The sequence below is a fragment of the Diceros bicornis genome, chromosome 11, assembly GCF_020826845.1.
Source record: "Diceros bicornis minor isolate mBicDic1 chromosome 11, mDicBic1.mat.cur, whole genome shotgun sequence".
NCBI lineage: Eukaryota > Metazoa > Chordata > Mammalia > Perissodactyla > Rhinocerotidae > Diceros > Diceros bicornis.
Window position 1 is genome coordinate 1671958 of NC_080750.1, and position 15877 is coordinate 1687834.

The following is a 15877-nucleotide window of genomic DNA, read 5'->3' on the forward strand; positions in this document are numbered from 1 at the left end:
TTACCTCATATTCTAACTTTTCTGCCTCAGTTTTCTAGGACTACCATGACAAATTAGCACAAACCTGGTGGCTAAAACAACAGAACACCATTTGACCCACTACACCTTCTGTTGAGTTCCTTGTGTTGACAGTCACATTTTAATTTCCAAGAGTTCTTGTTCTTTAACTGCCTTTTTTTCATAGCCTCTTCTTACTTTTTAATGTGTGCAATAGCTTTTAAATTCTCAGAGGACATCCATCTTTTAAAATTCAAGCTCTCTTCTTTCTTTTCCTTTTTCTTTTTTTCCTATTTAATTTATAATTCTTTTTTTTTTTTCTATTTAACTTATAAGGTTTCATTAAATTCATTCATTCATGCAGTAAATATTTCATACCAACCACTGTTTTGGGTACTAGGTATACAAATTCTCAGCTCTTAGGAAACATATCCTAGTAGGGGGTAGAAAAAGCAATGCATATGAATGTGTGTATACTGTATCAGGTGCAACAAAACCACACAGGAAAACAAACAGGGTGAGAAAAGAGTGAATAATGGAAGGGGGTAACGTCTTACATTGAAAGGTCAGGGAGGACGCCTCTGACAGGCAACATTTCGGCACAGACCTCAGTGAAGTGAGTTAGCGAGTCAAGCAGACATCCAGGGAGGAACACGGCAGACAGAGCAAGCACAGAGGTGCCGAGGCAAGCACACGCACGGTCCATCTGAGAAACAGCACGGAGGCCAGGACGCCTGGAGCACAACGAGCTGAGGGAAGAGCGTAAGACGAATTCACAGGAAGCCCAGCACCAGGTCACACAGGACCCTGTACACTACGGTAGGTACTGAAAATTCATTTTGAGCCAAATGGAAAGCCACTGGGGTTCTGAGCAGAGCTTGGACGTGATCTGATTACATATGAAAAGGATCTAGGTGAGTTCTGTGTGGAAAGCAGGCTACAGGGGACAGCGGGGAAGCAGAGCAAAGAATCTGGAGGCCACTCAGTTGGTCAAGCGGAAGAAGATGGTGAAGCGGCAAGGCGGACATGCAGAGAAGGGACTGTCTGGATACATTCCAAAAGCAGAGCTGAGGGGAGCGACCAATGAACTAGATGGGGGGTAACAGTACAGGGGCAGCAAGAATGATCCCAAGGTTACTGTGTAGACGTGAGGACAGGCGGCTGGAGGAGTGGGTTCTGTTTTATACGTGTTAACCCTAAGATGCTTCTTAGACCTTCAAGCAGGGATACAGGTGGAAAGCCGGACATGCAAATTTTGAGTTCAAGAAGAGACTGGGGCTAATGTTACCAAGCCGGGAGGCACAGACGGCATGAATCTAAAGCTGTGGACAGGATCACCTAGAGCGATCACAACAGCCAGCAAACTCTGGCCCTGGGCCCAGTCCAGCCCACAGCCCGTTTTTATTCTTGTAAAGAAAGTTTTGCGGGAGCAGAGACACCCATATGTTCTCTCTCTGGCTGCTCTTGCGCGACAAGGGCAGAGCCACGCAGCTGTGACCGAGACCACAGGGCCCACAAAGCCTATTTATGTACTACGTGACCCTTTACAACCCCTGCCCAGAGAGAACAGATAGAGAAGCAGGCAAAGGACTGAGCCCCAGGTCATGTCAAGGTTAGAGCTCAGAAATACAAGAAAGATCCAGCAAAGGAGAAGCCAACAAAACAGGATAAGAGAGAGTGTTGTCCCAGAGGCAAAAGGGAAAAAAGTGTTTCAAGGAAGAGAAAGTGATAGACTGCAGAAAGTACTGCTGGGAACTCCTGTGAGATGAGAACTTAAAACTGATGATTCCATTTGCTGCACGGAGGTCCCAGGCAGCCTTGACAAACGCAGTCTAGGAGAGCGCGGTGACAAGCCTGCTGAAAGTGATCCCTGACGATCTGGTTTACCCTGAAGAACAAGAGACTGATGCGTGCGCGGGAACACACAGGCTTGTGGAAGGGCCGGGTTCCGTGGAGACGTGTGGTGGCACCCTGGGGGCTCCTGAACGCCAGGACGCAGAGCTCTGCTGGGGCAGCAACATCAGGCTCTCCTACTCCCCTCCAACATCTTCAGTTTCCACAGAGGGAACTAACCCGTCCCTCAAGCCCCTGCCTGCACAGTAAACCGCCGTGTGTGATTCCAGCACAAAACGTAACTTGACCCCAGTGCTAACCTCCACGTCCCACACTCACCCTCTCTCCTGACACCAACACGTCCACAACCCCTCTAGGTTCTGCCAAGCGGCTCAGCTTCTTCCTAAAGTAGCCAGGCCCCTCGGCACATGTACTCCAGCTGGGACGTCCTCCACGTTGCTTCACCAATACCCACAACTTCAGCTGTTCTTCATCTTTTATATTTTGAAATCTCCAGCTCTGATGACTTTTTATTTGTTGTTTTAGGATTATCCTTTTTTATTCACTTACTATCACTTTAATAGGATATTTATCAGGAGTACAATAAACAATTGTAGTCACCCTGCTCCTGTCAAAAATCAGACTGCCTCCCTTGGCATAACCTCATGAATTCTATCAGGCCCATCTGTATGCACTGGATACCGCCACAGTGTCAAAACTTGTCCTTCAGCTGGACTGAAAGGGGATTTACCCCACCATTTTGTAAGTTATCTATACAGTCGTCCCTGATCTGCGGGGGACTGGTTCCAGGACCCCTCCCCGCCCCCTGCATGGATACCAAAATCCGTGGATGCTCAAGGCCCTTAGTCAGCCTTCTGTACCCGCAGGTTCTGCATCCTTGGATTCAACCACCCGCAGATCGTAAACACAGTAGTACATACAAGGTCCACAGTTGGCTGAATCCTCGGATGCGGAATCCACACATATGGAGGGTGTTTCTCACAACAGCAAGTTGTACCAGGATGAAAGTTTATTACTTGTGTTACCATGTGAGAAAATTTAATGGAATGCGAAAACTATATCTGATTTTATATATATATATACACCAAATAGCTCCATGTACTCCAAGTACCAACGTACCATTACACACTACATTGTAAAACCATTTACAGAGATTCTTACTGGAAGCTTTAGCAACGATGAAAACCAAATGAATATAAATAGCTTTTCTACATTCACACAATAGCCATTACATTCTGTTGTGTCAATTCCAGTTCTATGATATGGGCCAACCTACAAAAAAAAGTTACAGGAACTCATATTTAAGACAACATATTTTGTGGATTATTCACAGGAAATTTTATTAGGTCCAAACATATAGGTCATTCAATGGCAGATTCCACCTACTCCTCAAATGATGTACTTAGAAAACCTGTAGTAATTTCAACATGAGCACATGCTTACTATAAATGATCAAACAAATTCATTGGTAAAGAACCGCATGATCCATTCTCACGCTAAATGAAAGCAACTTGAATTATCCACAGCACCAGCTCTCTAAGTTTCTCTGCCACTACCAGCCGCCTACCCCACACTAACAAAATCCCAAGTATGAAAAGCACTGCTTCTCCTCATCCTTTGAGAAAAGTTTAAAAAATGAAAATAGTGATTTTTCAAGTTATTAACAAAAGATAACAAAAACATGCAGGTTATCAAAGGAATACTGACATGCAGTGCTGCATCTTTGGTCCCATGTAAACAGCTGTAACTTCATCATGATTTCACAATTAATTCAAAGACTGAAGGGCAGTACCCATTAAAACTCTGAGACCTAGGAATTATTAATTGGGACATATTCAAAATATTCAATTGTATCCATATGCCATTGTTTTTCCCCTCCACAGACGGTAACAAAAAGAATTTTGGTCTTAAGTCTTCAAGTAAAACGGGAAAAAGAAATAACATATATTAAATGTCTACTATACGGCCAAAGATTATCTACTGATATCTGTACACACTGTCTCATTTAACTGCCCTAGCAATTCTACAAAATTACTTCTGCTGTCCTCATTTTAGAGATGGAGAAATGGAGCTAAGGGACGTCAAGTGACACCCAAGACAGTCAAGCCAGGCCTACAACCTAAGTGTCTGACAATTAATCTAGAACAATTTCCGAGACACACTTGCTTCTGGAAGCTTCAGAATCATCTCATCCAGTGCTTCCCAAACTGAATGCCATGAAACTCGAGGGTCGCTAAGACGTTAACAAATGTTCTGAGAATTGGGGCTCTAGGGTTCAACAGTGTGGAACAAGTCACTTTACATCAGAATTTCCCAGACCCCGAATGTTTAAAGGAAACCTAACAACACGCCGGGGATCAACTAGGCACAGCCTGGACGTCATCCAGTCCAATCTTGTCTTTCCCTGGTGTCACAAAATGAGGGACAGAGGTTAGATGACCCCTGAAAGCCACAGAGAAAGTCACTAACGGGACCAGGGCTGGCCCCGGGGGGCCTGAGCACCCCACCAGGATGCTCTCTCCCGCCGTCACCCAGTCGCACTCCAATACGGTTTCTACCAAGTTCCACGGCGACTAAGGGAGGAAGCACGACACGAGTCCATTCTGGTTCCTCCGACCGGCAGTCAGGCCCCCTGCAGAGAGGCTGGAACACGTCTCCCTGCCACCGCACCGGCGCTTCCGACTCGGCCTGCGGCCACGCGGGACGAGGCTCCGGCGCCAGCGCGGAGCGACTGCCGCGCGAGCGGTGCCGCGCTCACGTCTTGCTCCGCGGGGCTCCAGCTGCGGCCCGGGCCGCACGCAGACTCCGCCGGAGCGCACGGCGGGCGGCGGCGCCCCGCTCATCCAGCGCGCCCGCCCGCCCGCCCCAGCCCCGCGGGGCACAGGCCGCCGGCCGCCGCCCGCCTGTCCTCCAAGCGTCGCCCACGAGCCCAGCACGGCCGCTCCCCCTCGTCTGCCGCCTCCCGCCCTGAGCGGACAGGGCTTCACTTGCGGCGGGCTAGTCACAGCGAACCGCGCCCGACGCACCCGGCGGCGCAGATGACGTCCTGGGGGATGAAGGGCGGGCCTGTGTCCCCGGGGAGGGGGGCGGGGTGACCGGGCGGGCGGGGCTGTCCCCGGGGAGGGGGGCGGGGTGACCGGGCGGGCGGGGCTGTCCCCGGGGGGGGGAGGGGGGCGGGGGGCGCTCCGCGGGCGCTCCGGGTCTCGGGCGCCGGGCAGAGGGCGCAGGTCGCCCGCCGGGGACAGAGCTAGGGCCGCTGGGCTCTCCGGCCGGCGGGGCGCCCCAGGGACCCCGGAGGAGGGGCCTCACCGCAGGGACCCGCCCGGGCAGCGGGGGCGGCGAGGGACCAGGGCGGCCCCAGCGCACGGCCCCGCACGACACTCCGTCCCGAGCCGGACGGCGCGGCCCCGGAGCGGCCCGAGGCCGGCCGGACGGGGGGGGGGACGCAGGGAGGAGCCCCGTACTCACTGAAGAAGAGGCGGTACCCCGGCTCCCCCGGCCGGCCGCGCTCCTCCGTGCCGTAGCCCGCCATGGCGCGGCGCGGGGCCCGGAGCGCGGGGCCCAACAGCGCGGGGGCCGGCGGGCGGGCGGCGGGGCGCCGGGGCCGCAGCAGCCTCAGCAGCGCGAGCATGGCGACGGGGATGCGCGCCGGCGCCCCCTGCCGCCCGGAGGAGCGCGGCCGCCCGGAAGAGCCGCTGCCATTGGAGGACTGTGTGCGCCGGCGCCCCCTGCCGCCCGGAGGAGCCGCTGCCATTGGAGGACTGTGTGCGCCGGCGCCCCCTGCCGCCCGGAGGAGCCGCTGCCATTGGAGGACTGTGCGCCGGCGCCCCCTGCCGCCCGGAGGAGCCGCTGCCATTGGAGGACTGTGTGCGCCGGCGCCCCCTGCCGCCCGGAGGAGCCGCTGCCATTGGAGGACTGTGTGCGCCGGCGCCCCCTGCCGCCCGGAGGAGCCGCTGCCGCCGGAGGAGCCTGGGCGCCGGGCCCCCCGCCGCCCGGAGGGGTCTCTGCAGGCCCGCGCGCCGGGCTGATGGGGCTGGGACCCGAGCTCCGAGCCCCCCAGGCGGCCAGGCCCCTGCGCCAAGACGAGCTGACCAGGTCCCGGGCCTGAGGCGCCCTCCGCCCCTTCTCCCGCCGTCGGCGTGCACGGTCAGGACACGTGCTTACCACCACGACCGGACGCTGCGTCAGTGCTCGGCGCTGATCCGTCCGGCGTGGAGAGCGGACGAGCGTGCGCACAGAAGCGACCCTCAGACGTGACGGCCAGGCCTCCTCGGGAAGACTTGACCTTGAGCTGACGTCCGGCGGAAGACGATGAGAAGCGCCCCGAATGCCGGTCCTCCGCGAGGCCGTTCCTGTGCAGCCGGGCAGGGCCGTGCGTCCCCTCTTGCCCTGGCGTTGCGCTCTGCAGCGGCGCCGCGCACTGCCCCTGCGCGTCTGTGCGCGCGGCGGGCTGCCCCGTCACCCTGCGCCCACGCGTGGCTAACGTGCCGGGCCGAGCGCTCGGATGCTGGGGCTGCGCGGCCGCGCGCGTGGGAACGGCCGCCTCGCTGCGCTGCGGCGCTCCCGGCGCTCCCTCTCTCCCGAGCCTTCTCGCCAGCGTGCGCAGTGCCGGTATCCGCGTGCCGGAGCGCCTGTGGACGCCGTGGTCCGCGGGCGCCGGCCCCGTCTTCGCGTGCGGCCCTCGTCTCCCCGCGCGCACTTGACCGTCTCAGGTCGTCGGCGGCCCGCGGCCCAGCGAGAGGGGCGAGGAATCCGAGCGAGCGAGTCCGGAAGAGAGCAGTGAATCACGTGTTTCAGTTCCAAATTGAAACTTGTAAGGAAAATTGAATACCTCAGTGATTCTGTCTATGAAAACGAAAGCAAGGAGAGTAGCAATTTTACAGAAAGAGGGGGAAAAGTGCCTAATGATCTTATCAGAAACTAAGTGAAATGGTTTTAATTAAAAGAGAAGGCATTTTTAAAATAATAATCGCTTAAAATAGTGTAATAAAAATTGATTTATAATATAATAATTATAAAAATATAATTCTAACTTAAAATCCTGGCTCTTACAAGATAAGACAAACATCTTTACACAGATTTTGTTAACTAATTTATATTAATTAAGTCACAATTACAGATCTGATTCTAGTCTAAACTAGTTAACTTCTCTTTGTTCCATGGCTGCAAACTACATCCTCTGGTTATTAGTGTTAACAAGATAGACAAGATTTCTAAAAATTGGTTGAAACAAACATTTACTTGAAAAAATCTGAAAGCAGAAATCTTATCAAGATGGCTCTGTAGCAGTCATGTGACTATATAGAGAGAATAGTCCTTATATCTAGGTAGTGGTTGGGGTTTGATCAATGTAATGTCTGGAGGTGAGTGATACAGGGCTCTCCCCTGTGAGGAAGCCAAGTTACTTCTCTTTTGTTTCTCTGATTTGTTGGAGCTCCATTGCTAAGGTCACCCTCATAGTTCAGAGTGACTGCTACAGCTCCAACCATCACATCCTCCTTCCACCTCACAAGAAAGAAGAAAAAAAAGATGTGCTGCTTCCCTTAAGAACACGTCCCAGAAATCTGCATACACCACTTCTACTTGCACCCCACTGAGCAGCACTTACTCTACTGGTCAGAATTGGCTGTATACTAGCAGCCTTTTTCCTGGGTGGTCATAGGCCGGGATATAAATTAGGAGCCATGCTAGTACAGAAGAAGAGGGAAATAAATATTGGAGAACAAACAGTAGTTTGCCACAAATGTTATTTTCTTTCCCTATAATGCAACTTTTTTAGAAAGGTCTGTGAGAACTCTACACGTTTCTACTCCAATTGTGAACAGGGTTCACATTCTTACCTTCTGGGCACCTGGATTCTTTCAGCATCTCCAATTATTTCATGACAGTTAAAATTAGGACACTGGTCTACCCAAGTTCCAGAAAGGATCTCTAGGAGACATTGTCACTAACCACTTAGACTCTCTACTTAGATTATAGATCCTAAAATGTTTTTGTCACAGTGGTGGCTTTGTAATGTGTCAACTTGATTAGGCTAAACTATAAGGCAGACTCTCCCATGAAAAGGGGGAAATTTCTTTGGTGCATATATCACAGTGGCTGTATAATTTTACTGTTTCCTTGTGTAGAAAAAAAAAGCTTAATTGTTCTATTAACCTTTGAAGTTCAGATATTTCAACAAGACAAAATCCTGCTGAGACAAACTTGTGGGCAAATTTCTATTGATCTATAGATTCCTAGAGTAAGATCAAACATTCCAAGTGTCTGATTTTTAGACATATTATTGCTTTGTGGCATTAAAAATAATGGCTTTCTTTAGTAAATGGTGAAGAGAAGAATTTTCCCAGAGAATTCTTCCCCAGGTTAACACCATCTCTGTTTCCAGACACCTGTAGTCATCCACTGGGAGAATCCAGCATGTGGTCCTGAGGGCCCTCGTGCCAATAGCTCCCTTAACTCTGGCAACTTATCTTATTGGTAACTCATGACAAGTTACGTGCATCCTAATTTGAGGAAACCAATAAAAATGTTAAGTGTTTTTAGAATATGAAATGTTTACTTAAAATATTGACACTTGTTATTTTGTAAATTACATTTTTAAATGTTACCAAGTTTATCACGCATTTAGAAAAGAAAACAATGAATTTTATTAAATGTTTTCATTTATCGTTAATCACTTAAATCCCCATCAATTTACTAAAATATTTGAAAATCAGAATTAAGAGTGTGCAATATCAATGAAAAGATGTAATAACAGGTAAGGTTCTTTAAATTTTTAACTACGAATTTCTGATGGTAGTATTTATTATGTAATATTTAATTATTTCAAATTTAGCATTGGTTCTCCATCACTGACGTCTCCTGCGATCATCAGGTAGCAAGTGCAAGTCTCAAGTCGACGAGTTTACAAGCTGGAGAGTAAAGACAAATGCACACAAAACCATTGAATAACGTTTCCAGAGTTTACAAAATACAAAACCACCGGAGATTCTTGAATAGGGAATTGATTTTATAAACCGACGATTTGGGAAAACTGATTTATCAATAGTATGTAGCAGGGCTCAGAATAGGAAATAAGAGACAAGGTGTCCCGATATTGACAGTAACTCAAATACCAGGCGATAAGGATCCAGACAATAGTCCTGGCAGTGGAAACAGAAAGGAATATTGGAATTGGAAAAAAATTACAAAACTTGATGCCTTATTGGAAGTAGTGCAATGAGATGGAAGAGTCACAAAAATCACTCAGTTTTCTATACAGAACAACCAGAAGACGTGTCATTCTCAGATATAAGGAAATAAAGATGGGAGAGCAACTTGGAGATAAGATGATAACCTTGCCTTGGGACAGGTTGAGTCTGAAACAATACGGAGAGCTCCCACTGAAGATGAGACAGTTTTCACTGATGGATTCTCTGAGATCGAGTTGAGTATGTGCGGTAGTTATTAGGGTGTACCCTTGGGACCGGTGTGGAAGTAAAGGTAAGAAGGCAAGATTGGGTAGAGGGAAGAGTTGAGCCATGATGCAGGCCCAACACCAACCTCAGCTGACCCCACGGACGCTCTGGAGCTTAAAGGGCCAGTTAGAGTTGTCCAGTGCAGGACCAGAATCATCAGGCCTTTATAACCCCAATGATTGGATATACGCTTCCCTGCAGAGGGGCATGACTTGGACAAAGCGGCTGAGGCCGTCCCTGAAGAGGCCGACAGCTAAAGCAAGAAGTCCTTCGGCATTAGACGGGTGCATCCGGTGACCACCACAACTGTGACTGCGCAGAGACGGGAGGCGGAGCTAGAGAAACATTAGATAATTCATGAGTCCCAGTCCTGCTTCTGCTTTTGGCATTGGTGAGCATAACACAAAATCTACCACGGTTACAGCTGTTATTTTCTGAAATGCTGGATTATCCTAATAGGGAATAAAACAAGTTTAGACTTGTGGAGTAGTTATTTTTGTGTTAACTTTTGTAAAAGCAGCATATGTCTCTAAAATGAATTATTATCCTTACCTACAATATGACAAGCAAATTTTAAAAATTGATAATTGCCATTGCTCATGCTTGCTAACCAATAGCTAGCTTTAGGGGCAGGGCCATGAAATATAGCAGTATTCTATAAAAACGATGAGAATTTTAAAACAATTTTTAATGTTTTCTAATTTATGTGTTTAGAGACACAGACTATGATATTTCACTGGCCTTTTGAATACTTTATCAATAGGGGCAACTTTAAAAATATGCTCATGTTGCCAGACATTTAAAATATCTGTCATATTATCAAATAAATGTTCCAAAAATATTTCTAAATGTTACCAAGCATTCACATTCATCCGCTATTTGTCAGCCACATTTTTTTCCTTCTAAATACATGTAAAAATTCTATATCATCTCTCATTTAAATACTATTATTCTATTGAGAAACAAAGTTAGTATCATGACAATGCAACAAAACAACAGGGGCTTTGTCTGCTAATTTTAGATCTTAAAATAACATATTATATTATGTTATGTCATATTAAGTGCTGTAGTGAATGTATTTTTGTTAGTAAAAGCAATGATATCTCAAGAGAATGATACAAGCCACAGACTGGGAGAAAATATTTGCAGAAGACCTATCTGATAAAGGACTGTTATCAAAACATACAAAGAACTCTTAAAAATCAAAAGTAAGAAAACAAACAACCTAGTTTAAAAGTGGGTAAAAGAAGGAAAGAACACAAATAGTGAGAAAGACTGGAAAGAGACTGAGTACGTTGTGGGTGGCAGAGCCTGCTAGTTGTCCCTCAGTATCGGTACTCCCCTTCTTTTGTAGCAGAAGAAGTTTTGGCTGCCCTGGGTAAAAACTGCACTTCCCAGCCTCCCTTGCAATAGGTGTGGCCATGTAATTAAAGTCCACCAATAGGACAAGACAACATCCAGGAACATTCCTTAAGAAGATGTGGCATATATACAATGGAATATTATTCAGCCATGAAAAAGAAGAAAATCCTGCCATTTGTGACAACTTGGAGGGAACTTGAGGGTATTATGCTAAGTGAACTAAGTCAGATAGAGAAAGACAAATACTGTATGATCTCACTTATATGTGGAATATTAAAAAAAAAAAATCCAAATTCATGGAAACAGAGAGTAGGATGGTGGTTGCCAGGGGTTGGGGTGTAGGGGAATTGCAGAGTTGGTCAAAGGGTACAAACTTCCAGTTTTAAGATAGAGAAGTTCTAAGGATGTAGTGTACAGCATGGTGACTATAGTTAACCATACTGTACTGTATACTCGAAATTTGCTGAGAGCGTAGATCTTAAATGCTCTCACCACACACACAAAGGAGTAATTATGTCAGGCGAAGGAGGTGTGAACTAACCTTATTGTGGTAACCATTTCTCAGCATAGACGTGCATCAAGTCATCACATTGTACAGCGTGAACTTACAGAATGTCACGTGTCAATGATGTCTCAGTAAAGCAAGAGGAAAGGAGGCAGTCACTGGCTCACCTTCACGTCTCCCTCCTCCTCATTCCCTGAGCTCTGCTGCCTGGAACTCAGACGCCACCTTGTCCGTGAAGATAAGGGCAGCCCTCGGTGAGCGGGGCTGTGCACCGGAAGAAGCTGGCATCCCAGAGGACTCGTGGGGCAGAGCTGCCGTATGTCTCTAGAATACACGCCTTTGGACTTTTACATGAGAGAGAGAAGCATCTATCTTATTTAAGCGACTAATATTCTGGTTTTGCTTTTGTTTTCTGGTTCTCCCAGCTGAAATTAATTCTAATCTTGATTTTTTTCTTCTTGCATTGGAAAATATTTTAGGAGAAATCTTGACTAATAGAAGGCCCCCTCTTTACTACCTATACAATTTCATGCAAAAATACTGTGAGAATATTACATGAACTGTTACTTATGAAGTATTTAAAGTAAGAAGTTATTTGTAATCGTAAGAAAAAAATTCAACCCTAAAGTACTGAAGTTGAACTAAGTTGAACTCTAAGTTCAACTCTAAAAACCAACTAAGATGATATTAAAAGAGAATTTTGGTTGAAATTTTAAGCAGACTGGCAGAAAATCTTTGCAAAAGACATATCTAATAAAGGACTGGTATCCAAAATATGCAAAGACCTCTAAAAATTCAACAATAAGAAAACAAACAACCCAATTTAAAAATGGGGAAAAGATCTGAGCAGACAGCTCACCAAAGAAGACACACAGACGGCAGACGAGCAGATGAGAAGATGCTCCACCGCACGTGGCATCAGGGAGACGCAAATGAACACAACAATGAGGCACCATGACACACCTATTCGAATGGCTGAAATCCAGAGCACCAACAACACCAAATGCTTCGAGGATGTGGAGCAACAGGAGCGCTCATTCACTGCTGATGGGAATGGAAAATGCTACAGCCACTTTGAAGACAGTTTGGCAGTTTCTTACAAAACTAAACATACTCTTACACACGATCCAGTAATCATGCTCCTTGGTATTTACCAAAATGACCTGAAAACTAATATCCACGCAAAAACCTGCACACGGATGTTTATAGCAGCTTTACTCATAATTGTCAAAACTGGGAAGCAACTGTGATGTCCTTCAGTAGGTCAATGGGTAAATTAACTGTGGTCCATCCAGACAATGGGATATTATTCAACACAAGAAAGAAATGAGCTATCAAGTCATTAAAGACATGCAGAAATGTTAAGGGTGTATTACTAAGTGAAAGAAGCCAATCTGAAAAGGCTACGTACTGTATGATTTCAACTATATGACACTCTGGAAAAGGCAAAACTATGGAGACAGTAAAGAGATCAGTGGTTGCCATGGGTTTGGGGCTGGGGAGGGATGAATAGGCAGAGCACAGAGGATTTTTAGGATGGTGAAACCACTCTGCATGATACCATAATGATGGTTACATGTCATTGTACATTTATCAAGACCCATAGAGTGTACAACACGAAGTGTGAACTCTAATGTAAACTAAGGAATTTAGGTGATGACGTATCAGTGTAGGTTCAATTATAACACAAGAACCACTCCGACGAGGGCTATTGATAGTGGGGGAGATTGCACATGTGGGGGTAGAGGGTATAAGGGAAGCCTCTGCATCTTCTGCTCAGTTTTGCTGTGAACCTAAAACTGCTCTAAAAAAATAAAGTTAAAGCGCCGACCCCGTGGCATAGCGGTTAAGTTCACACGCTCCGCTTTTGCTGCCCGGGGTTTGCAGGTTTGGGTCTCGGGAACGGACTGATGCACCACTTGTCAAGCCATGCTGTGGTGGTGTCCCATATAAAGTAGAGGAAGATGGGCATGGATGTTCGCCCAGGGCCAAACTTCCTCAGCAAAAAAGAGGAGGATTGGCAACAGATGTTAGCTCAGGGCTAGTCTTCCTCATCAAAAAAATAAATAAATAAAAGAATAAATAAAATCAATAAAATAAAAATGATTCCAAGAGACTTAACATTTCAAGAACATCTGAAACAATATCTAGTATGGTCATTTAAATTTAGAAAATATATCATTCCTTTTCTCTTTTTATTAACTGTATTTTCCTTTATCATCTACTGAAAATCATGTTTTATTTTACTTGCTAACTAGCAGTGCCTGCAGAAGTGCCATTAGTGCGTTGGATGCTGCGTTCATGACAGGCATTCAGTTTTCACTCGAATCACTCCTGCTGTAGCCAGGGCATGTCCTGCTGCCTTTGCAACCCGTCTGCAAATTCACTGATCGGTTCATAGTAAGTGGAGGTAGGTTCCCCTGTGGGCATCCCCTGGGCAGTTTCCCTGCTCCGGAGATTCTAGCATACTCTTCTTTATTATTATTGAGAAAATTTTGTATCATTTTATTTTTAAGCAAATGTCCTATCTAATTTTTATTTCATAAAATTTTACCCAACTCCTTCACCACCCCCAGCTCCACTAACTTAATGGAAGAGCTTACATTCTCAGAGATCCTTTTCTGAAGACTTACTGAACACCTAGTGTGAAATATAAAAATTCCTTTTTCCTCATATGCAGCTGTTAAGTAGCAACGAATTTTAGCTCCCACTTTGAAGGCTTCTTAATATAGAGAGGGCGAGTTTCTGAATGAGGCAATAGTTCACTGCTCATCATTTTTCTCTTCCTATTTCGTAGCTCTCATGTATATCTGCCAGATCCACACCTGTGTGATAATTCAGCAGGATGTTTTTGTGAGAATTCTTGAAAAGATTATTCAACTCAAATACAGTACCTAGCTCTGGGTTCCTTGAATGAAGAAAGTATATTATATTATATACTGAGTCCAAGTGAAAAAGAGATTTCCAGTGGGTCTGTCGCCTCCAGCTCCCTGACAAAGCGCACGGTGGGTCTCTGCAACCTCAGTCGTGGGGGCTCAGCCTTTACAATGCCTGACAGCAAATTGTGAATTTTGTTTTACTTTCTGAAGTGACATTGTTTCAAAGTTTTTTCCTAACTTTCCACTATCAGAAGAATCCCTGAGAACAAATCGATTCATTTTAAAGCAATTTTTAAGCAGCAACTTGGAGAAAGGCACTGCGGGGTGTCCACACAACTGCCAGCACGATCAGCACAAGCCAGGACTCTGGGGGAAGCGGGGGCCAGGGCTGCAGAGAGCCGGTTCCAGGGCCCGTGTGCTCCTGTAAGTCTGCTCCTACAGGCCAGAAGCCTTAGAAACAAAACCCCAGGTGCCAGAACGCCTTGTTCTACCATAACGCAACAAAAGGACAAATATCATGATACCTCCTTGTGAGTCTGCGTCTGTCTGGAGGGAGGGACCGGGAAACTGGATGGGTGACCGGGTTTACTGTGTAATGTTTGCTCTGTTTGGTGGAGCGTGATATGGTAAGGGATTTAGAGAGAATTGTGGAAAGATCTGAAAGAGGCCTGGCCGGAAAAGCTGAAGGATAGATATTTGGGGAGAGAGAGGGACTTTGTGAAAAGAGCAGAGAGATTTAAAATGGATTTTAAAGAAGTTTTGCTCTAGATGATGAAATGTAACTCTTTCCTAAGACTTCCTTTGAAGGTGATGGGGACATCTGTGTTACTCATTAACACCTTTGGAGTTAGACTTGTGTTTTAAGGAAGATGCAACATACTGAGGTAGACTCCGAGCGAGCAGTTTGGACACAGGAGAGTTACGTGTATATATAAACTGACACATTTATACTGAATCGTAGAATACAGATATGCATTTAATTTTAAGGATAAAACGTGAATCTTCAGAGAAATTTCAAGATTCAGGGAGTAGACTTTGGGCCACATGTTCTCAACGGGGCAGTACTGCCCCCAAGGAGGCATTTCTGAAATTGTCAGGGTGTTTTCTGATATCACAATGATTGACGAACGTTACTGCCATTTACTGTGTAGGGGCCAGGGATGCTGAATATCCTAAGACACTTGAGACAGCCCTACACAAGAGAGTGTTTTCCTGTGTTCTTCATTGCTCTCAAATGTCCCATCAGTCATTCGCATAGGTGCAAAATCTGCTTTTTAAAAAAATTATCTCAGCCTAAAAACTAATGCCATTTTGTATATAACAAAGTATTTTTGCATTGTGTTAATACGCTCATGGTGTTTGAGTCTCTAATACTATACACTGCGTCACTCTGTGTTACAGCTCTTAATTCACAGTGATTCTACACATGACTACTTCATACGTCGCGAGTGCTGGTGCCTGAGCATTCGCATATTGAAAGACCTATGATTTTATTTCAAATTTCTTTCATGTCTTCTATATATGATAGGCACTATACTGAGTTTTTGAAAATTATCAGTGTAATAAATTTTATTATCTATCAATTTCACTTCAGGAGAGTAAAGATATTGTTACAAAAGATTTCCTTTGAAAAGGGAAGTTTAGTTTATCTGTTCACCCACTGATGGACATTTGGATTGTTTCCATCTCTTGGCTATTACAGATAATACTGCTATAAACATTCACATGTGAGTTTCTATGTAGACATGTTTTCATTTCTCCTGGGTCATATGCCAATTCTATGTTTAACTTTTTGAGAAACCACCAAACTGTTTTCCACAATA

The 15877-nt window shown here is 46.0% G+C and overlaps 1 protein-coding gene across 1 annotated transcript in view; it reads right to left on the reverse strand.

Moving 5' to 3' along the window:
* Positions 1-5480, reverse strand: part of PPA2 (inorganic pyrophosphatase 2) — a 79971-nt gene extending 74491 nt beyond the window's left edge. The window contains exon 1 of the mRNA XM_058549844.1: positions 5320-5480. Within this exon, the coding sequence (XP_058405827.1) occupies positions 5320-5383 (64 nt within the window). The 5' untranslated portion in view covers positions 5384-5480. The remainder of the gene's footprint in view (positions 1-5319) is intronic.
* Positions 5481-15877: the final 10397 nt, after the last annotated feature.